The following is a 24,096-nucleotide window of genomic DNA, read 5'->3' as shown; positions in this document are numbered from 1 at the left end:
GTATGTGTTTCCAATACTATCTGTGAACAACTACAATTATTTGCTAAGTGGAAGAATTTAGTAGCAGTATTTAATATCAAAGACAGTTATTAATACCCTTCCCTCCCTTTTCTGTAACATTAACGAGGCGGAAGCTGGATTCCTAACGACTCGCTCCAATAGTTCCTATAGTGATGGTGTCAGTCTCGCAACAGTGTCCAGAACACAATAAAGAAACATTCCTAAACAATAGTTTTTGCCAGGATGTTATTTCCAATGGCAGTCGATCATACCTCTCAATCTATACCACAGATCATCAGTTCAAGTAATTCAAAATCAGCTGCCAAAACAGACACAAAGCAGCCCAACCCATCATCTCCTCAATTTACTTCTACCTTTTAATTCTCTCTCTTAAATCTATTTTTTCCCTTGTATCTTTCTTTTCAACTCTGTACGTTCTTCACTTTTCTATCCTACTACTGATTTTTTTTTTCTTGAGTTCTTCTATCTCTACTTTTTAAATGGAAACCTTACCAAGTTTCTTTCTCCCTCCATTTTCACATTACATCACAACACAAAACAAAACTTGATCTCCCTTATGAGCAGGCCATGACATGAGAGATAACATAGAGATTTTATTCTAATTATCAGTCTGATAAATATAATAGAACTTAATAGGAAGTCCAAATAAGTATCAGTTTTCTTAGATCTGCTAATTGAATCATCAGTTTACTTTTGCCAAACTCAGCCTTACTCATTGAAAAATAAGACCAGAACTTTATCATTAAGCGTGCAACCATGAAGAAAACCATCAAATGATTAAACATTGACATATATGTAATAATTACTATTACATTACTACAAAAACAATAAATGTAGTACCAAAAAAAATTCAGTTTCTATGGGGGGAAAAAAACAGCAAGATTTTAAAGTAAAATATAATGGATATAAAATAGATTACCTTCCTTCATTGACGAGTTCAATAAAAGCCAGGCCTGCATTCTTCTGAATAGAATTCTGCCACTCCTAAAAAATAGCAGAAAATAGCTGAACAAATTTCACTCAGTAGGTTATTTCTTTAAAACAATTATGAATAACACCACTCATATCAATTTCATAGCTTAGCTCCTAAAGGAAACATTTTGTTAAACAAGCTGCCTACCCAATACAGCCCCATGAACATGTGAATAGTTGATATTAAAAATACACTAAACTTAGCAACAATGTGATTCTATGCAAACTAACTGAGTCTATCTATCTTGCCCTCTTTGTTCTACATTATATACTACTAATGTAACTGAAATTTTTGAGGGTTGGGAAGGAAGGCAGTAAAGATGACAAAAGACAGAGGTATTTGTTTTTGTTTCTTTAAGAGATGCATCACCCCAAATGAGAGGAAGACAGAACTAATAAGATACACACATGCATGTTTACATTTTTTAAAGAATTGGATATACACAATCCTTAAGTTCCTTGAAACTAAGGAGCCCTTCATATTCTACCAACATAGTATGCCTCGATTGATCTTTCACTGTTCTTTTATAAAGCTCAAAAGATAATATTGAGGTACGTAACATTGCCACCATAAACTATATTCACATTTTCTGAAGGCAATACCGTTAAGAGTTTTAAATTCCATGTAATTTGACCCCAAATGACCGCTTTGTGTCAAACACCAAACTCTTTGTTTCAGCTTTAACCTTTCTCTTTTTCGTCTCCCATTTTGTATTATTTGCTTTTCTGTTTGGAAAAGTCCAAGGTGGCTCTCAGGACTACAATGACTCTATGCCGTAACTGTCACAGGGTTCTCATTCATGAGTAGGCCAGTAAGAACAAAAGAACAGAACACATACTGTGGAATGAAAATTAACTACAAAGACAGTCAGACACAGGAGAGTGGAATTGGCCAGCTCTAGTAAAGAAGATAAGCACCATATTGTTGAGGAAAGAGCAATACACACGAAGTCATGAGATCTACGTTCTCAGACTGATTCTGATACTAGCAGGATATGTCCATGAATGGGTTCACTTGATACCTCTTCATCTTAGATAACCCCTTAAAAAAAATTCCACCAGGTGGGGATTTTTATTACATGCCATATAAAATTCAAAACTCTACATGACTCAAGCAGACAGGTAAACATTATTTTTGTTTTATTTTCATTTATATATACAAACTTTTACTTACAATGCAAAGTCAAGAAGTGTACCATTTAAATTCACAAAGATTTGAAACAGCATGATTTAGGTCAGATAGAAAACTAGTTAAAGTTAATATAACTATAAAAAATTTGCCATCTAAAAATCTTTCTGACCTGAACATAACTTGGTATGTCACACAAAATATTTTGTTTAACTTAAAAACAAATTAGACATGAAAGGCCATACAGTAGTGGAACAGTCTAAGTTTTTGTAAAGGCTCAAAAACAAAAATTTATTACACCTAATACATTAGGCTTCTTGTTTTCCCAAGCATCATCTACAAACACATATTTGTTAACTTATAGTAATTGCTATCTAATCACCTGGAATAAAGCTTATTTAGTAATTTTTAAAAATTAAACAACATGAGAAATGAAGTGAAAATATAAATCTTATACTTTTGGATACTGCTACAAAACTCTCACAATTCTCAAAGATATCACTGAGTTTTAATTTGTCTATAATCCATACCTAATTATAAATTATCAATATTTAATAAAATATCACACACCAGGTACATAAATACATGCTGATAAGAATAACCCAGATAAGAAACTGAAGTCCATGAGAATAGAAAATTATTTTCAATAAACCCAGCTGTTAATGCCAAAAGGCTTTCTCCATACTAACACTGTCTACAATCCTTATGGAAGTTGCCAAAACTGAAAAGATGATTCATTAATCGTACTATCCCGAAGCATTTTTCTCCACTTCTGAGATAATTATCAAAGAAGGCGTTAGTCTAAACAATTTCATAAACCACAGTTCAATATAACCTTTAGTGAGTTTTAATAGTTGAAAGAAAAGCTTAATGGTTATCGTCTTTCATGATCATTTCAATATTTCATCACAGTATTTACAATTTTATAGTGATGAAAAATGCATAGTACATTTAAAGGTCTTGGTTATTCTTTTCCCAGAGGTATTGATGAAAAACACGTTAAAAGCCTCAAATCCAACCACTAATGCAACTAAGTAATTTCAAAACACATTTCAGCACTTTGGAGAGGAAGGACTCAAAGCACAATAACTGAGTCAATAATTTCATACCTGTTCTAAGCTGTATTTAATTGACTAGCACTTCCTAAGTCCATAACTGTTGACTAGTCAATTTTTACTAAAATATACTCTTAGCTTACTAATGCTCTTAAGTCATACAACAAGATACTATGTATTAGAGTAAAATTATTAAATAAACATGAACACCAAATTTCACATTTGCGTTTTTGGCAAAAGGCTGTTTATTTGGTTGGGGTGGGAAAGAAACTTCATTAGCAAAATTAAGTCCTTTCCTCCCTTCAATCAACAAACAAATACAAAGAAAAGGGTACCAATCACAATGCTATATATTAATTTATATTATTATACTACAATTCTAACTTCCTTAAAGTGAACTTGACTGTTTTCTAAAAATTAAATAACCTCTTACAACATATTTTAAGTGTCTTGAAGGTACTACATGAGTTTACCTAAGTTTTACAAGTGATTCCCAATATTACCATGCTCTAAAGCAAATAAAATCAGACCACAGGTTGACAAGATAGGCTACATATATTCCATTCTACCATCTTTTTCTTTCTTGGAGAGGGTGGGTCAAGCCATCAATGTTGCCAATAAATGTAGAGTCAAATTTTTACTCTGGTGGGCTAGATAGTCACTACCTTTCACTCTTTAAAAAAAAAAAAAAAAAGGTATGTAATGAATGACATCAGGTTAAACACAACAAAAGCTAAGAACAAAATTGATAAAGAAGAGACAGCAGTATATGAGAGAGGGTAAAAATTTTCTCTACAACCTGAAGGCAAATCAACTTGATGCAAACCAGTGCTTCCCGCAAAACCCTAGAAAGGCCAAACATAGAAGGCACTGAGTACATAGGAGGATGGTTGAGGGACAACGATGAAAATATTTTAAATGGATGAAAGCTGATATAAAATACACAGAACCCCAGATCTTTCCCCCATAATGTACGGCCATCCCCACCATGGTAAAAGATAGGACATTTACTTTCCAGAGAAGTAAACTTATAGACTGTAAAAATCCTTATTATAAAAAAAAAAAATAACTTGAAAGTATACTTATTGAACTATGAGACGAGGGAAGAGAGAGATAAACAAGTTATCCCACAGAAAAAATTCAAGAAAATTTCTCTGAACATATGTATACACTTTTTCAGATTAAAAAGGTTTACATGAAATACCAAAGACAATACATTTTAAAAGATTTATCCATACCAACGCACAATCCAGTAACAATGACAATTTTTTAAATAATAATACTAAAAGCTGTCAGGGAGGAAAAAAATTGGAGAGATTATAATTTTCAGTCTCTAATACTAATATCCAAACAAGCTATCAAATATAAAAACGAAAGCCATTTTCCCACAAGAGCTAAACAATTCTACCTTTCATGTATTCTTTCAAGAAATTACAAAGAATATACCTCATCAAAATTAATATAGACAACCAACTACCATCCACCATCCATGTTCTGCTTCAATTTTCCCGTGGCATATTTATTACCACCAGATTTTTTGCCTTTACCTTTGTTTTATTCACTCCTATATTTCCAGTGCCACAACAGTGACCAGCATATGTAAAATAAGTGATCAATAAATGTTGAATCAGTGTACCTTTAAAAGAAGAAGGCCTCCATGGGACACAGAAGATAGACACTGCAGCATAAGATAGGAAGAGAAGAATTCTAAGTAGATGATAAAAGAAGCCTCCAGAAACAGCTTTCTACAGACCTAAAATGTTACCAATCTAGATTGAAACAGGAAAATGGACAACGCCACTGTATCTCCAAGGTAAATGATTGAACCAATAGATTTGACCGCACTGGTCGTCATGTTATGATTCCACTGGAAAATTCAGAAACAAATTAGTGGTGAGTGTAAAGAAATTTAATTAAACAAGAGGTAGAAAATTATAAATTCTAGGATAAAGAATGAAAGAGAAAGACAAGCAAGAGGAGGGGAGGGAGAGAGGGAAATCGTGGTACATTTTATAGTTCTGCCATAAACATTTACATTGTCACAATAACGCAAATGCTAACTATGATTTTAACTAAATATTATAATATACCTGTACTGGAAAGGAGAGAGTGTGAAACAGAAAGGGAGAGCAATATAATGGTCATCTTCCATGTAAGACATTAAATAATGTGTGAAATAGAAAAGACAAGATATTGCTATTATGTCATTTAGAAATATGAAGGGAACCAGCAGAGTCAACAACTAAGAGATCCGAATGTGGTTCTTTCCAGAACATAAGAATCAAGGGGAAAAGGAAGAATGAGGCAGGGATCTGTTGTTTTTTAGTTTGAGTATTATATTATCACTAGAATTATAAAACAAGGTACATGTTTTCCTTGATAAAAAATTAAACATATTAATCATCCGCTCTAAATGAAGAATAGAAAATGAATAAAAAATGAAAATATAGATACATTTTCTAACAGAATAGGTGTGTATCCAAAATTATTCTGAAACACCTCCAAATAGAATAAACATTCAATTATCACAAATACTGGTATCAAAACTACAAAAATATAAATTATCACAAACTACTAAGAATTCTTTTTTAAAAGTCAGTATTCTGTATCCTACCAAATGAAATTACCTTTATTGCTACTGGCAGGAAAATACTCTCATCTTTTGTAAGTACTGCTCTAAGTCTTCAAACATAATTTACATTAACAAAAGCAATGAAAAACAATTTGTTAACAAAAACCTAAACTCGTATCAAATTATTTCACTTTTCTTATTAAAAAATGTAACAATTTAAAGTCTGTGCTCTTCAACAAAATATTAATCCTTTAAGATGTTAGTTATACATGTCTTTGTAAAATAAATCAAATTGGTTGGATACAGCTCCAATTACCTAAGTAGATGACAGAAACACTATCAGGAGTCAGGGGAGGAAGCCACAGAGGAGAGCTCAAACGAGGAAGGGAATGTATTAACACAAAACTGAGAACCACGTTATACACATGACTAAAGGTCAATTCTAGAGAAAACTTGTTCATGGTCAAGATATAGTAATCTTAAGTGCTCAAAGTAAACTATCAAGAACTTTTCAACAGTGTTTGCACTTTGTGTCAGCACTCTCTCAACAGCATATCTAACACAAACTTGAGTAACCTCATACCAGGAAAGAATATAGCATAATAGTAAAAGGCAGGTCTTATCCCATTGTATCTTTAAAGGAAAAACAAATCATTACGTGAAATAGCTACATGAAAGATTGCCCTCTGGAAAGATTTGGTTTCGATGATTTTTGTGAATGTATACTTCTAAAATACAAATTTGGTTGTACAAATATTATGACTTTATAAGTGAAATACATTACGTATACAGATAACTACAAAGTTAAGAGTAAAGAAAGAAAATTCTATTAAAGTTGGATTCGCAAATGGTTCAGTTTTATAATTGCTTATTTAACAAATATTTTAATGTGTACTATGTACAAAGACTTGAGTATTGAGAAAGTACTTGTTTGATTTAAAAAATAAAGAATGCAAAGATTTAAAAATCCAAAAAATTGAAATAAGCATGCAATCAATTATGTAATTACAATGTTAAATTATTTGTAAATAATCAATCAAAAACGTTAATCCCTTTGCTACTGTATTCAAGTATACATTAAAATGAATAGATTTGCAAGTGCCTTTGAAAATCTGTTTTTAAACATTTTCAGGAAAAACATCTTCTCCAACCAGTAATGATCCTTTGAATAACTTCCAAACTGGTATCAATTTTGTCAAGCTCTTTCACTAATCAATACAGAAAGCTTGATTTCAATAAAGGTGACAAAAGTTGCTGTAACCCTTTCCAGCCACAATCTCTCAACAGATGATCGTCATTAAGCTTATATCAGGGCTTAACATTCAGGAGCTATGTAAATGTGTCCTGTTAGGACATGGGCAGTCTGTTTGGCAACTCCAGTTCTCCAGACATATGGCATTTGCTGCCCTTTGAGGTCTGAAGTCAAGTCTTTAGGGAATCTCAAAGCCTGCACTGAAATTACAAGGAGTGTTCATTAGAGACTGCTGGAGAGGAAACATGAAAGACTTCCATTAAAACTATACAAAACAGCTAATTATTTTAAAAAGATTTTTAAACCATTTAATGTACTCAGCTACAATAAAAAGTATTTACCGACGGAATTGTTTTAAAAGCACTACTTTCAGAACATGAGTGCAACCAGCTTTCTTCAGGCCTCCCAACCCCCACCTTAATACACCTAACATTCGTTTATAAACATCATCAAGATTTTTATATAGTGGGAGAGAATAAAATTATCTTATACCTCTAAATTCTTTCTAGAAATCACTGTAAACATTTAGGAAATGAAGGAATTTTTAGAGGCAAAGATTGTTTTCTAATATTTAGTTATGAATAATAAACACTTTTAACTTAAACTCAACCAGACATACATATGTGCTTTAGGTCCTTCTTTCTTATCCAAAAAAGTCTGCCTCTATTTCATTTTTGTTCCATATTAAACTAAAAAAGAATCATAAAAACATTGTAAGCACAAAATAATGTAAATTACTAGTCAACCTACAAAATGGCATTTATCAAATATCATGGAAATATATGTGATTCAAATGTTTAAGAATGTCAATAAATTGACACGTTCAAAGAAAGCTCATGTCTTTACTTTCTCAGGATTTTGAAAAACAAAAAGTAAAAATATTTTCTAATTAATAATTGTTACCATTTTAAATTTCTGAATGCATAGACACGTTTTAACTTCAGAGAACAGTTATTTATTAAGTTTCACAAAACAATACTACTACAGAATTTTATTTCAGTAACAAATCTCCATAAAATGTTATATAAAGTTCATTAGCTTGCCTTAATCATTTCTTGAATTCACATATATGTTGGTTTCTGACAGCCTAATTCCAAAAAGCAATTACAATCTCAATCCATATGTAAAAAGATAACAGAAAGCAAGTACGTTAAACCAGTTTAAAAGAATAAAAATCTAAAGAAAACAGATTACGAATGATTTATATGAATGCCTAGTGCTGAAGTTAATTACAAGAAACCCAATAAAATAGTGCCTTTATTATTGTACAGCACGTAATAGCTCTAGATGTAAAAACCAGAACTCTTTCTGCTGACTTTTGCATGCCCAATCCCACAGCACACAACATTAAGAATTAAACATGTAGTAAATAAGGCATATAGAAAACAGCAGTTTTTAACTAAAAGCAGAAAACTCTCCTGCTGTTTAACCATTTGGGGTCTTCCACTCTGAACACTGACCACTGTAAACTGATACTATGTATTCATTGTATAAATTCTTAATGTTAATATAGAGTGAGATTTTAACTTTAGTGTTCAGAGTTTTCCATCAAATAAAAAATAACCATGATACAGCATTGCATTCGTTTTAGCATTCAACAGGAGCAAAGAAATTATCTTTCATGTTTATGCTATGAAATCATCTCAGAATTAGAGTTTCCCAAACCTCACACATCTAGCTTCTATAAAGTTTTGGTCCTAATTTTCAATGTACACTATCTAAGACACATACACTGCATACTACAGTAACCTGCTCTAGTTGTTGATAGCCACAACCTATAGCCAATCAATGCTTGATGACTTTCCTGGTGTAGAGGATAAGACCTTTCAGTCCAAGATGTCTCCATACTCTTTCAAATATTTATCAATGTTTCTAATGAGATATTAGCTGATATCAACTTTATGGCTAATGCAAAAGGACTAAGACATAGAAAAACATCATCATGTAGGTTATTCTTTGACCTACAACATAACTGCAACAGTGATATGCTGAAATACTTGATGACCTGGTTTTGCTGCATAAAAAGTAGGACTGATGGAACAAGTAATCAACAGTGTACGGCAGTATTATATTCCTAGCAATTTCATCTCCATTAGAAATACATGCAATATTAGCTTATTTTGCTTTTTTATTTTTCCTGGGTTAATAACTTCACAAATTGGAATTTGTCTCCTTAGCTGTGGTGGAACACTTTAAAGGTATGGAGCTCTACTACTTTTAGTTCTCAACAGCACTTGATTCAATTTTCCATATAACAAACATTCAAATGCTTGTTAAAGAAATCATAATTTAACATTGTTAGGTGAAGCAGAAAGGAACACTGCACTAAAATTACTCAGAGATCTTCTAGGCATTACTAGTTTCCTGTGGCTGCTGTAACAAATTGCCACAAACATGGTGGCTTAAAATACTAGAATTCTGTTCTCTCACAGTTCTGGAGACCAGAAGTCCAAAATCAGGTTCACTGAACCAAAATCAAGGTGCCAGCAAAGCTGCACTCCTGGAGCTTCTAGGGGAGAATCTGTCCCTTGCCCCTGAGAGTTCTGGTGGCTGGCGGCATCCAGTGGCTTGTGGCCATGTCACTCTCTGCTCATCTTCACACTACTACCTTCTCTATGGGCCTATCTCTAATCTCCCTCCATTCTCTTCCAAGGAATCACGCGATGGCGTTTAGGGCCCAGATAATTCAGGAATATCCTCTCATTCAAAATCCTTAATCACACAAAGACCCTTTTTCCAAATAAGGTAACATTCATCGGTTCTGGACATTTGACATGGATACGGGGTGGGGGGAGGGGGAGCATTTTTCAGCCTATCATACTAGCAAAACCAAATTAAAGCAAAAGAACCTGCAAGCTGAAGACAAGTGCGCTTTAATAACAATTTCAAAAAATTCAAAAGAAATAAAAACTTTTTGTTTTAAATTAGTATATTATGGCAAAGCTGGAAAATTTTTCAAGAAAGTCAACTTCTGCTCAAAGTGTTGGTTCTAATAATGATTGAGTTTTGACTGGTTTTGTTTTTGGTTCCAGAAATTCCATTTAATGTGCTAAGTATGAAGCCTATCAGGCTACAAGAAACTGAAATCTTTACAGCTGAACTACTGATAACAAGCGGGTATCACAAAAAGCAACTTCTAACAATTAGCAGAAAAGCAACGAGAGCACTGCCAAACGTCCAAATAAGTAAGGCAGCAATCCAGATTTGGTAAAGAGACTGATAAGAAATTGAAAGCTTCTTTAAAAAAATTCTCCCCCATTATTTTGTTTCCTCATTGCCATTGACCAACCTCCTTTTTACTTTTTGAGCTTACAGCAGTAGCAAACAGAATCCTAGTCTCACAAATCAAACTAATGCTACAAAACAATAGGGACTCTTTTCAATGGGTATAAATATCAGGTGGGACAACTCTACAATATCGAGCAAATATATAAACTTTCTTAGGTAAAGAACAGATCATCTTTTGTCTAGAAAAAGAACAATAAAAAATCAAAATTAAATTTTACCTCAGTAATGTACCGTGTTTCCCCAAAAATATGACCTAGCTGGACCATCAGCTCTAATGCATCTTTTGGAGCAAAAATTAACGTAAGACCTGGTATTATATTATATGATATCCAGTCTTATATATATATATATATTATATATTATATTATATTATACCCGGTCTTATATTAATTTTTGCACCAAAGGACGGATTAGAGCTCACGGTCCAGGTAGGTCTTATTTTCAGGGAAATGTGGTAATACCTGATAACAAGAGTAACCTGACAAACCAACTGACCCAACAAGATAATGCTGCTGTTTCAATTGAATGCCTAACGAAAACTTGAGCTTCTAAATAAAGAACTTTCAAAAATATATAATTACTATCAAAAAGTGCACTGCGCATCCAGTATTTAGCACATCAATGTGCACCGTCATACTCATTACATGTAAAAGCACACTGTAGAAAAGAAAGCGTCTGGAGAATGTGGAGAATGGGTCTAGGGTTAGGGAGTTTGGGGTGTTTTTTTTTTGGTAAACTATCCAGAAATTGGCATGATGTACTTAACACATGTCAAACATCTGAATACTATTTACAGGGCAGCATAGAAATAAGTATAAACTAACACAAAACAGCTACTAGAGACCTTGGAAATAAGGCAGAGGAATTTGAACTGGACAAGACAGTAAAGTACAGCTTCTCTTGGAAAGGAAGTATAAAGAGACTCTCCTAGGGGTGGCCGGTTAGCTTAGTTGGTTAGAGCGCATCCCCACATGGGCCACTGTGAGCTGCGCCCTCCACAACTACATTGAAACAACTACTTGACTTGGAGCTGATGGGTCCTGGAAAAACACACTTAAAAAATAATAAAAGAAAAAAAATAGGATTTTAAAAGAGAGAGAGAGAGAGAGAGAGAGAGAGAGAGCGCAACTCTCCTAGGAAAACAAATTTGTCAGTATGTACTGAAAGAGGTAAATCAACAGAAAGGAAAAAAGATCATTTTACTAATTCAGGAGTAAGCTGGATCAGATTCTGCGATTCTTTTCAGAGACCTTTTTCAAATGACAGCTCCTTTGTCCCCTCCTACCTCCCCTACTCTGTTAGGACTGAAGTTCAGAATCATCGTAAGGAGCAACTGTTAATGGTAATGATGGACTTGGCCAGAAAAAAAGGTTGATAAACAGAGAACTACATTAACTATTATATTATAAAAATACAGTATTTCTCCACTCTGGTAGCACAAGAGGTGTGTCGAAAGTAATGCAGTATCAATGAAAAGCTCTGAAGTACACAAAAGAGACCCCTAGGACAACTGTTACAGTAGTTATCCTCACGACATCAACCTCACTTGTATTCAGGGATACTTTTATTGACTTTCCCAAAAACAGCTACCACTATAGCCAAACCAGTAAAACGGTAGAACCACACCTTTAGAAACCTATGGAAACTATGAATGCTACCAATTAAACTTATCTACATGGAAAAGACCAAAAACTGTTAATCTATTATTAGATCTCTCCTAAATCTAATATTCTACGGTTCAAGTTGAAAATGAACTAGACTGGGCATATAACCACAAAGAGAAAATAATGAAAAGACCCTGCAGAAAAAAATGGACTGAATTTGTAAGGCAAAGATCTAAACAATTAAATCAATTACATAAAAACAAGTGGCACTGAAACTACTGAATAAAGAGGATTTTGTGTGCTGTAAAAACACTAAGATTCAGAATCTAATAACTTTAATTTATAACCTACTTTACTCTATGTACTTGTTCTACATATATTTACATATATTATCTAATACCATCTTTATGATACTCATTTCACTCACTAAGAACTGTGTCTCAAGCAAGTGAAGTAATTTGCTCACGGTTACAGAGTTAATAAGTGATAGAGGGAAAAACATTTCTTAAAATTCAAAAATCTGTCATCACAGAATTGTCCTGGCTCCAGCCTCTTCCAGTCCTGTCCAGGGCATCTTTTTCCTTTCTTTTGTTACCCAGGAATGAGACACCAGCCATCTCCACATAGTCCACCCCCAGCAGCTGAGGAATTTACTACTAGAAAAACAAATATATAGCCTTTAGGGTTCTCATTCTTACTTAATTCAGGCCTAAATCAATGTTCAAACCTCAGATTTTTGTTAACACTACACGCATGCTTCTGGAAGTTCATATAATAAAAAAGAGCTGCCTGACTGAAAAATGGACAATAGATGGAATGTATATCCCTTCCTAAATTATGCTATTATATGTTAACTGTACATATCAGGGTACTAAATTACTAAATAACTAGTTCATCTCAGAGCCAACTGAGGCAGTGTAAACTTTAAACTGCAAAATTTAAATACGGAGAGTAAGACCCCTGATTACTCCAACATCCATTACATTACATACTATTTATTAAAAAAAACAAAAAACATATGGACGGGAATACAGCTGAGACCTCACAAAGTTCTGAGAGTTTGGTATTTAAAAAAAGACAACCTCAAGCTTCACATGTTTAACCTAGGCTTTCTATAATAACTTCAGTAGATTAACTTGAAATAATAGAAAGAAAGGACTAAGCAAAACCTCACAGTAATAGCTGAGAAACAAAGACCTGTATTAATAATTACATTTAAACCAAAGGAAACGTTAAACTTAGAATATTCCCATTTGTGTATTCCTCCTTTTTGCTACCTTTCTTCCTAATCCCAGATTTAAAAGACCAGTTGTAAAACAGTAGGGTGCCAAATTAAAGCACACTTTATTTTCAGATGTCTCCATACTCATAAGCTGACTTCCTGTCAGGAAGAGTTCCATTTCACTGAATACCCCAATCAGCAGGGAACTTGCAGAATTAAGTGCCAGTTGATATTACTTTGTTTTGCATTTACCACCCCTGAGAATAATGTTCAAAGATCAAGTTATATAGTCAGCATGGTATCATCCTTCTGACTAGACTGCCAAGCCACAGGGTGTAACGCCAGCTCCACAAAATTCACCTTAAAAGGTTGTGTTTTCTAAATCCTAGTGTGCTAGTGAATCAACAGGATGCCTGTATTTCAGAATAATCCTGTGTTTAAAGTTAAATTATGCTTCTCTTTGGTTGTAACAAAGCACTTTAAATTAATATTGGAAAGGTCTGCATCCAGATTCAAAAAAATATCAATTAATGTTCACCAACCCATCAACTTAAATATTTTATTTTTTAAAAGTAACATACAGTACTTTAGTCTGTTTGTTTTTAATGTTTTTGTTGTAAATCCATCTCATAAATCAAGTTATCTGTGATAAAAAATTGAATCAAGTAAAATCATTAAAAAATTTTATAAAATTAGCATAGTTACTAAACTGATTTCAGATACTTTAAAAACGTTAGTGCATTTAAGATGTTTCATGATCAGTTAAAATACCTTGAATCTTGAACTATCCTCTCTAACATCCATAAACTTCCTGTCATGCTTCAAAAGTATCTAATTCCTTATTACAAGGGCAACTGTTTCTATTGCACACAAATAAAGTAATTCTGAGCTTTTCAATATAGAACACCTATGCTTACAGCATTTGTCCATTTTAAGGATAAAGCAGCAGCTCTAAGGCAAAACTAGGTGATTGGACTGGGAGTCTTCTTTTTTTTGGTCCCTATGTTACTCACTACCCTTTTGATTGTCATCCATTCACAATCAAAAGGTCATAAGCACTGACAATAAAAAGGTCAAACACAATTAATTTATATTTACTAATTCTATAAGCACATTCTAGGGATGAGATAGAAACACATTAAAAAAAAAAGGAGTAAGAGTATGAAAATATTGAAATACTAAATTACACTGATCCTAATTGGAGCACATTACATACAATCTGGTTTTAAGGAAGCCAATTGTCCCCAAATCCCATTTATACTGAAAAAGATAAGGCTGGTTACAAGGAAAATGAAATGATTTATTTACAGAATATTGAAGTGCAAGTTTCACCATTTAATGCACTTTACAAATTTGTTGCCATGCAAGCACCTTTTAGCACACTGAAAGAAAATAGTAAGATCTTTCTATTAGGTTGGTGCAAAAGTAATTGCGGTTTTTGCCTTTATTTTTGACCTTTTAAACTGCAATTACTTTTGCATCAACCTAATACTTAGACATAGATCATTTCTTTTATGAAATCGTGACATACAACCAGGTATTAATTTGTTAAATAGTTAAACACATCATTTTTTAATAACTTAAATAGTTAGATAAACACATCATTTTTAAGAGCCAGTTCAATATTTGTCGTATTGTTTTTGTTAGCAGAAGCTGCGATGCCTGAAATGAATGCTGGATTAAAGGTGATAGAAATTATTCTACAGAAAAAGGAGAAACTACATGCACAAAATTGATTACTCCATAAAAACTTATCAGTTGTGGCTCTTTTAACCAGGTAGGTCCTTCTGAGACCCAAAGGTGACAGCTAACAGGGCTTTAATATGTATCACTTTCTTATTTTAAAACATTAAAGTAAGCATAGAGTAAGAGTTCAGAATTAGGGTCTGAAGCCTATATATAGCAGCTAACTTGCCTTTCAGATTAAGATAAAATTGGATCGAAGATAATTATAAAATAGAATGGAAAGGTGTCTGTTCTTTTATGTACTTTTTAATGAATCAAACTCTCAAGATTAATTTTAAAGGCAACTTTACCCCAATAAGGTAAATATATTGATTTATTCAACAAATACCTATTAAATGTTAATTATGAGCCTGACACTAATAAGTAGTACAGACAAAATCGACAAGAAATGGTTTCCTGGCCTCTAGGAGTTTTCGATCTAATGAAACAAAAATTAAAATATACCATGACTAGTCCTAAAATAGCTCTTATTATGTCTATAAATTTAACTCTTCTTTAGCATTTATCTTCATAAATTTGATTCTAAGATAGTTCTCTAAATTCATATATTTTAAACTCTTAAGCCAGTATTGGGGCATCTAATCTAAGAATTAAAGATGAGTAAGAGACAACAAAATGTGAAATTATTGTATTCTAATTTACAATAAAAGCACAGAAAATATATTAAGTCTTTTTATTATATAATACATGCACAGAGATTTTGATATGTTCTCATGTCAAAATATGTATACATTACAGACTGAGTTTTGCAGATCATATCAAAAAAATAGCAAATTCCCCTCCCAACAATTAATGATTGTTTCTAAATCTACCTGGATGAATTTGATCTACCAGCATTCCATCATCCACTCATTGCTCAGGGTTAAGGATCACCGAGATAAATTCTTTTTTGTCTACTATCTATAGGAATTGCCTTTTACACAAATTGTACTTTATAAAACATGGAATTACTACAGATGTCAGTGAAAATCAAAAAACAAAAACACAAAACACAAAAAAACCCTGTATTTAGCCGTCAGAGTAATTTCTTGACTCTTAATTCTTTAACCCTACCAACCTCCCTAATAATAACTTCATATTTTTAGTATACGTAGGTCTTAACTGCAAGCTACCTCAAATCATGGTTGGTTAAATGGATGACATGTAAAGTACACCCAACACTGTACAATTTGGCCATGTAACTCTAATAGTCTACTGCTAAAATTGTATTCGTTTACTTGACAAATACTTGATGAAAATTTATTTCGTTAGACAGTTTCATATGACATTCACATACAGATTAATTTCATTTTCTTTGGACCTCTTAAATAAGTGCATAGCAAAATTCAATTCTATAAACAGATCAACGTTAATATATGTAATTTCCCATAAATACAAAATACGTTCTGACCCAGGTTTCTACATTTTATGTTTATACTAGAATGTGGTAACAGAGCATAAGTTAACACAACTGACTAAAAATGTAATGTGATTCACTCAGTCAATATAGAAAATAACTATATAATCAATTGATGTCAAAATATTTGAATTTATTCTTAAACTTGGGGTTAGTTCTGCATAAATATTATTTTAAAAAATACACACACACAGAGATACACCTGATTAAACTTAAGTTGTTCTAGAAAGAATAGCAATTCTTCCCATAATCAGTTCTGAAGATCAATCCCTTCAGAAACATATAAATTGGGAGGTATATCCAAATCACCAACAAAGGAGTGAGAACAAGTGACTGAAATAAGTTCTTCTGAATGAAGCAAAAATAATCATCGTATCTTATTAAGAAAATACTACTAGCTATAATTTTGCATATCTGTTGATTTTCCTTAATTACTGACATTGGAGAAGCAGAGAAAAGCAGAAGCAGAATACTAAAAAACAGGCATCCCTTCATTATTCACAGTCTCACCTCTGATGCAACAGGTTTTCCCAAATTATATTTTACAAAAACTATCTACACACAGTATGGCCATAAAAAGGATTCTGTGATCAAATATGCTAATAGTATTCCCATTACAGATTCAACAATACACATTATATTTATACATACACTAAAAGCCTTGAGGAACCCTCCAGTAAATTTAAACCAACATTTTCCAAACTTATTTAGCTCCTTACATTTTTTTCACAGAGCACCCATTAGCATCACACAGCACATAACTGGGATTTGCTGTACAGGAAAATACGGACAGTAAGAACTGATCAAACAAGCACATGGGTACCACAAAGCCACGCAAGGAAAATTACAGGTACTGGGAAGAGCAGAGAAAATGCTCTAAGACCTTTAAAAACTATTAATCCTGATGAAATTATAAAAATATAGGTGTAACCAGGGGAAAAAATTCTGACTGAAAGTCAAAGGAACCTGAAATGATGTATTCATAAAAAAGAAAAAAAGAAATAGCATTAGGTTAAACAGAGACTGATAGATTTTTTTGTATTCCAGCATAACTCTACTCCCTGCCACTGTGCTTTGTGTTTCTCTTTAAAAAGTCCCTGTAAAATGCTATGTTGTATTACATTTATTTGTTTCTCTTACTAGATCGCAGTTCCTTAAAGGGAGGGGTTCATGTTAAAAGCAGTCTATATCTGTCTACTAAATAAAATAAATACCATAAGCAGACATAGAGAGGACTAGGGGCAGAGAGATTCATACGAAAGCTCTGTAGAAGAGATAGCATTTGAACTGAGCCTGACACAATAAAAACTAGAAATTATAAAGTACAGTTAATGGCCTCGTCATAATGCAGTATAAAAAAGCTCCATACCATAGGATTTCCTTATAGGCGAAAAGATGCATAAGGAAGTTAAAAAGACTTATTCATATTTCCAATAAGCAACTTATGCTCAAATTCCTATTTTGTGGTTGGTAAAAAGATAATCCTTTGTTTTCCCGGTTCAATTATTTCTTTTTAAAAACCACACCATTTTCTTAATACTGGATAGTGAATTTCAGTAAAAAAGGTTGAAGTGTACCCTAAATACAGACCTCTGTATCTCAGCAACACAATTAAAAGAAATAATAACCCTTCATTTACATTAAGTTCTCCAATAAGTAAAACTCATCCAATGATAACAGAAATCAAATCAGGGGCAACTTGAGGTGATAGCAATAGAGATTGAATGCAAAGAGGCACAGGAAACTTTCTGGATTGAAATATCTATTACATGGTAGAATATATGCTAAAAGTCATCAAACTGTATATTTAATATGTGTGCATATATGTTGTATATAAATTATGCCGCAATAAAGTTAATTTTTAAGAGGTAAATCTGATTAAGACAACGGAAAATCAAAAACCTAAGACCTTACTAATAAATGAACGACTATGACATTTGTTAATGACAAAGCAGCTGACTTAATGAAAACAAACACTTAATATCAACAATGCACAAAAAGTATGGTGGTTTTTCATAGTGAAAAAGACCAAAAGGCCAAAGCCCAAAATATGGTGATTTATGACCAATGGTACCATATATTTTATAATTATACAAATATATAAATATTTGGTTGAACAGTAATGATGTTGGAGATACAACAGAGAACAAAACACAGCGCCCGCATTGAAAAAACTTACAAGTCTTACGGGAGAGAAATAAAAACCATAGGCAATTTAAATAAAGAATGAAATTATTATAATATGGGTCAGGGAGTACTTTGGATTAATACCTCACTTAGGCTTAGAGCTGTGGGGAAGAGAGGAGTCAAAGAACCTTTCCAGAAGAGATTGCAATTTAGCTGGGAACTGAATTTTAATTTGTTCTATAAATATTCATTGGGCAGCAATCATGTGCCAGGACTGTGCTGGGTACGAGGTATACCTTAATAGGCAAAACAGAAATACCTGTTACCTTCATAGGGTCTAGAGTACAAAGAGGAAGACTGACAATAAAAAAATAAGCTAGCACGTGTATACTTAAAATTTGTGGCATATTCTATGATGAGTACTAAGAGGAAGACAAGCAAAAAGATACCAACTATGGACATGATAATCTGAGAACGGAATAATTAAACTGAGTTCTGAATGTGAAGGATGGAGATTTTAGGGAAAGTAAAAGCATGCAGCAAGACACAAAAATATGACAGCACATTTGGGTAACTTTAAATAGTTCAGCATAATTTGAGAACAGATATAAAAACAAGTTGATGAGAAATGAGGTCCTAATAGTAAGAGAAGCCTAATAGTGAAAGACACCTTTGTGCCCAGGTACAGAGCTGGTTTGCTTCCTGCCCCCAACCCCCTGGGTTGTTTAAATTATCCACTTTACTCAAAATACTCATCACAACTATAAAAAGTTCATGATATGAAAAGTCAAGAGCAGTAACATTAATGTCACACATTGAGGAGGGATAAACTCAAAAAGGAAAAGAAAACCAGATTTAGAGAAATTATAGGACAGTGAAGAAAGAGAACACCTAGAGAGATTCAGAAAAAATTCCAGTGGATTAAGAAGAAATTCAAGTGGCAAAAATTTGAACACAAAACTGACATACAGGAACCATAAGAATGGTGATATCTGACTCTTATTATGAATATTGTAATTTTTAAATTATTAATTCAGAAGTGTAGAAACACTTGTATCAAAAAATGACCAGGCCTAATATTATTACCTACATGTGAAGAACATTGTATTATTACCTTCATGTAAAGGAAATATTTCCCAAAATAGCAACCTACCAATTTTAACGAAACAGTTCTTAAAGGAAAATCAGAATAGCACAGTATTTTAAATTAACTTTTGCTGCTAATTAATTACTCAGACAGGATGCCAGGACAGACTACATAGTACTTCTAGTTTTTCCATATACTCTATGCATTTCTGATAAATGGGAAAAGAATAGATGACCTGGCAGAAGGCTCCGACAATAATATGTGATTTACAGGACATGAATGCAGCTACCATAAGATTTATCTGACAGCCCTCTCCGATAGTGGACTGTTGAGTATCCGATGGAATGATTTCTAGTCTAGAAAGTCTACTACTGAGTAGCCATACACATTATTTATTTATTAGATGTTTTGGGTTGAAACCATTTTTAAATGATGCACTTCACAATGCACAGTCATAAATTTAGCTTTAAACCCAAGAAGGGAGGTAGTGTTATTGGAATGTATGTCAGACTGAATTAGGATGAGCAACGCAACGCTTTTATAAAGTGGCCTTGAATGCAATGTCAATTCTTTCAAAAATGATATTAATGTCAAATGAGCAAGATACAAACACTTTACACAACGTTAGAGTAACATTACTTGAACTATTTAACATTTTCTTTAAATTCATATAGGTTTCTATTAGGTTTACACACATACACAACTGACATTAAACACAAATAAGTTACATGCTTATGAAAAACTGAATCTGAAATATGAACTTGTTCAATTTTTCTCCATGCACCAGAGAATGCACACTTTCCTGAAGAATACATATTCTTATTTTAAAGAAGTAAAGAAGATTTAAGTCATGTTTTGGAGCTTAAGTAGCTCTTGAATTATTTTATATGGGATTCAATATAGGAATAAACCTTAAGTGTATACATCTTTACTCAAAAACACAATGCTGAGTATTTTAAGAAAGGTTTTCAACTCGAAATAATTACATTTTGCCTTAACAATGTTAAAATTTAAATAATATAAACTATCAAATGGTATCCAATCTATTAATGATTGAGTAGATACTGAAAAATATAATCCTAGTTGAAGCTTTAAGAAAATACATAGTGATCTGTTTGGTCTTAATGACAGCAAACCAAATGTGATCATTTCCTCATTTCTTAAATTTAGGCTCTACATTCTCCTTTGTAATAAAATAAAACGTGGATAATTTAAATGCCTTGTTAGAAAGAATGCAAAAGAAAAGTTTTGAATGAATTTGAGAAAAATAATCAGAACATGGCTGATTGTCATGAAATAAACAACTAATTTGTAAAGTTTTAAATCAAATTTGCAGATGTTAAGTTCATAAGCATATCCCATTATTTATGTGATTAAAAAAGAGTTTCTGACCTGATCTTTCGATCTTTGGCACTCAATCCTCTCCATCTCCTCTTAAAAAATTAATTAAAATTTTAGCAAGATGCTAGCTTTTCACTTCCCACCCTATCTCAGACTAAAAAAAATTATCAATCAAACTCAAGCCATCCCCACCCAGTATCTGCAAAATGTCGACTTCAAATTCAATTTCATCTCTCTTAAGCTTTCATGTAGAAAAAGATAGTTCACTTCGTAACAAAATAAATCACTCTTGTGATTGCCAATCTGACCTCTTTAAATTAGGAAAATTCAAAGTGAAAAATGTAATTATCACCCCGGAACAATCTGTATACATCTGGAGCTAATTCTGGCTTCATTTTTCACATCATTTTTCACACTGTGCTACATCTTAGAGATGCCATGGAACTTTTGAAGAACTCATAAAAAATGTGAAGTACTTCAAATAACCAATAATGTATTTTATTCAACAAAAACCTTGAGAATATCTGACTTTTGCAACTTTACTAAGTGAGCTTCATATCTCATTTGATTGGATTAATATTAAACAGCACTGTGACATCCATGACAAATAGGTGTATTAAAACATGTCATTTTTTATCTTTTCAGCTTCTACTTTTAACTATGTAATTAATACACTAGATCAAATAATTTTCCTGCATCAAGAATATATTCAATCCTTCTACACTAGAAAGTAAAATTTCATCACCAAAATTCACCTATGAAACAGTTTATCATTATAAACAGCAAATTCATACCACTGTGAAGAAACATCCAAAACTATAAGTGAATGCTTCTTAAAAGGGTAATTTCATGTCAGCATAAAAATGGCATATAGTAATTTCCATCTAAGAAATAAACATGCAATTATTTCAAATCAGATTTCTTACTGGAAATTTTATTCAGTCAGCTTTTAAAGAAATGGAGTTTTCTTTTAAAAGGATTATTAAATTACAAAAACACAATTCTCACTGGATCTAAGAATTATAAACCCACTAGAAACGTAACTACTCCTCACAAGTTCATTACAAAAATCCATTAGGTTTAATCTCTAGAAGTAATTGTTCTTATTGCATTTTATTGACAATACATAGCATTGATTTTTCACACCTTCTATGATTCTTTAATTTGTATTCATGAAATGTCCATCAGCACAGTCTAAATAAATTTGGCAATATAGGCACTAAAATGAATAAATCGATGCAAAGAAACATTAATTTTGCATTATCCTTATTCGTCAGGCAAGTAAACCAAAAGAGTTGTAAATGAAGGTCAAAGGTTTTGAAATGGGTCAGAACCCTTGACCTCTAGACCAATACCCTTCCTATTAAAAAAGGCTATTTTAAAGTTTTAAGTAGGGGAATTTACTACCAGCAAGATACCATTTTTAAAAGACAACAAAGAAAACTCACAATAAAAACATTCATCTATTTAATTGTAAAACAGAAAACATCACAGGATACATGATTTTTACTAAGTTTTGTAAAAATCATTAAAGTTTACTACATGAGGTATAAGGTTTCTGATCACTGAAAATAATTTTGCTTCTAGGAATTTATTTACTACATCTTATTTTGATGGCTGCCATATTTTTGTTGATGTTTTCCCAAATCTACTCTGTATGTCAGAAATAATTAGCAATGACAAGAATTCAAAATTATTTATCACTCATTTTATAACCTCGGCACAAAAGGGAAGTAAAACCATCATTCCCAGGGGAGTCAAGAGTGGCACTCCACAAGGTATAGAAATAAATCTGATTCTATAACCTTAATACACACAGTAAAGAAATTTAGCCATCTCAAGATCATTTGATCTAGACATTTTTAATGTGACTGTAAAAACCTCTTTTTCCATTTCACCTATCCAATTTATCTCCGCACCAACTTCAAAATTATCAGCTAGTATCAAAGACAAGAACTAATCCATTTGCAACACAAATAAAATTATTTTAAAACCGCAAACTCGAAATTCTATCATAGCAAAAATTCCTAATAAAACAATAACTTACTTGCAAAATTAATTCATGTGAGAATTCAGTTTTAATTCAGCATATATTGTCACTCACCTGTGAACACAGCAGCATAACCAACTCCACAACTGAACTACTAGACTTCATGCAAACCAGACCTATTTTAAAGAGAATTAAAAAAAAATAATAATTACAAAGTAAGAAACAAATATGAGGGATTTGTTACACAACTTTGTCCAAACTGGGTTTTTAAATAAAATTTAACATCTTGCTAAGAACCAAATCTGCACACATTTGATGATATTAGTAAATAGGGTACCTTGTAATTCTTTTAAACTTGGCATAAAAACTACCACAATTTTTTTTTTTTGTAAACTGTTTCATTTCAGCTTTCCAACTACTAAAACATTTATTACAACTTCATATATAATGACATTTAACAATACTTATAGAAATGTGCACAACATATGCCATATTGATCAATATCATCTACATTTTGTTTTGGAGAGAGTTGATTGTTATACATGCAGAGAAGGGAAATGGCTCCCTGACCTTTGCTTTCTCCACCACACTCTCTCCCTTCAACCCTCTAGCTATCAATCAAGTTTCCATTTTGTTTCATGGCAGCAGACATCCCAAACACTCTTATTAGTACCTTGACCTATGACCTCACACTAAACCTTAACAGAAGTGCAAGCCGTTGTCTGTTATATATTCTTGATTTCTTATGAATTCATTTACATTTTCTCTTTTATGTTTCATTTGGGATCACAAAACTATCTCAGGAAGGAACTCATACAGTTATCTAAAGAATTCTTTAGTTTTGATTACCCACAAAACCTAAAATAGTCCAAAGAACATTTTATAACCAGTATCTTAAAAAGCAATGCCAACAATTAAAAGCACCAAGTTACTAAATTATATTTACTAATAATCAGAAAAATTATTTGTATTCTATATTTCTCTAAGCAAACACAAGTTTAGGCTCCAGGGTGTAACAACTAAAATAATTCTCGGTAGTCCTATACACGCTACAGAATTACCTTCTTTCTTTCTCCCCATTTAAGTTCGTGCAGGCATCCTAACCCTTCCTTTAATCTTCTTGCTCTATAGTTCTCTCTTCTTTCCTCTTTTAGTCATGATGCCTCATACCTACTGATGGCACATGTTGGTGTTCTGTAGCCTTACAAATAGCATTCAAGTTAAACAGGGTGTTCATCCCCTTCGCTTTTTAGAAAACTTAGAACCATTTTTCTTAATGGCTGAAAAAATATAT

General features: G+C 32.5%; 1 protein-coding gene across 2 annotated transcripts in view; it reads right to left on the bottom strand.

Annotated features, from left to right (window-relative positions):
• Positions 1-24,096, bottom strand: part of LRBA (LPS responsive beige-like anchor protein) — a 561,748-nt gene that overhangs the window by 380,056 nt on the left and 157,596 nt on the right. For both annotated transcript variants that reach the window (XM_019722880.3, XM_019722903.3), the window contains exons 34-35: positions 22,917-22,978; positions 941-1,005 (exon numbers count right to left, since the gene is read on the bottom strand). In XM_019722880.3, coding sequence (XP_019578439.3) covers positions 941-1,005; positions 22,917-22,978 — 127 coding nt within the window. The remainder of the gene's footprint in view (positions 1-940; positions 1,006-22,916; positions 22,979-24,096) is intronic.

The sequence above is a fragment of the Rhinolophus sinicus genome, chromosome 15, assembly GCF_057876585.1.
Source record: "Rhinolophus sinicus isolate RSI-liver-muscle chromosome 15, RSI-T2T, whole genome shotgun sequence".
NCBI classification, from domain to species: Eukaryota; Metazoa; Chordata; class Mammalia; order Chiroptera; family Rhinolophidae; genus Rhinolophus; species Rhinolophus sinicus.
Note: the sequence above shows the minus strand (reverse complement) of the source record. Positions and strands in the feature narration are given on the sequence as shown.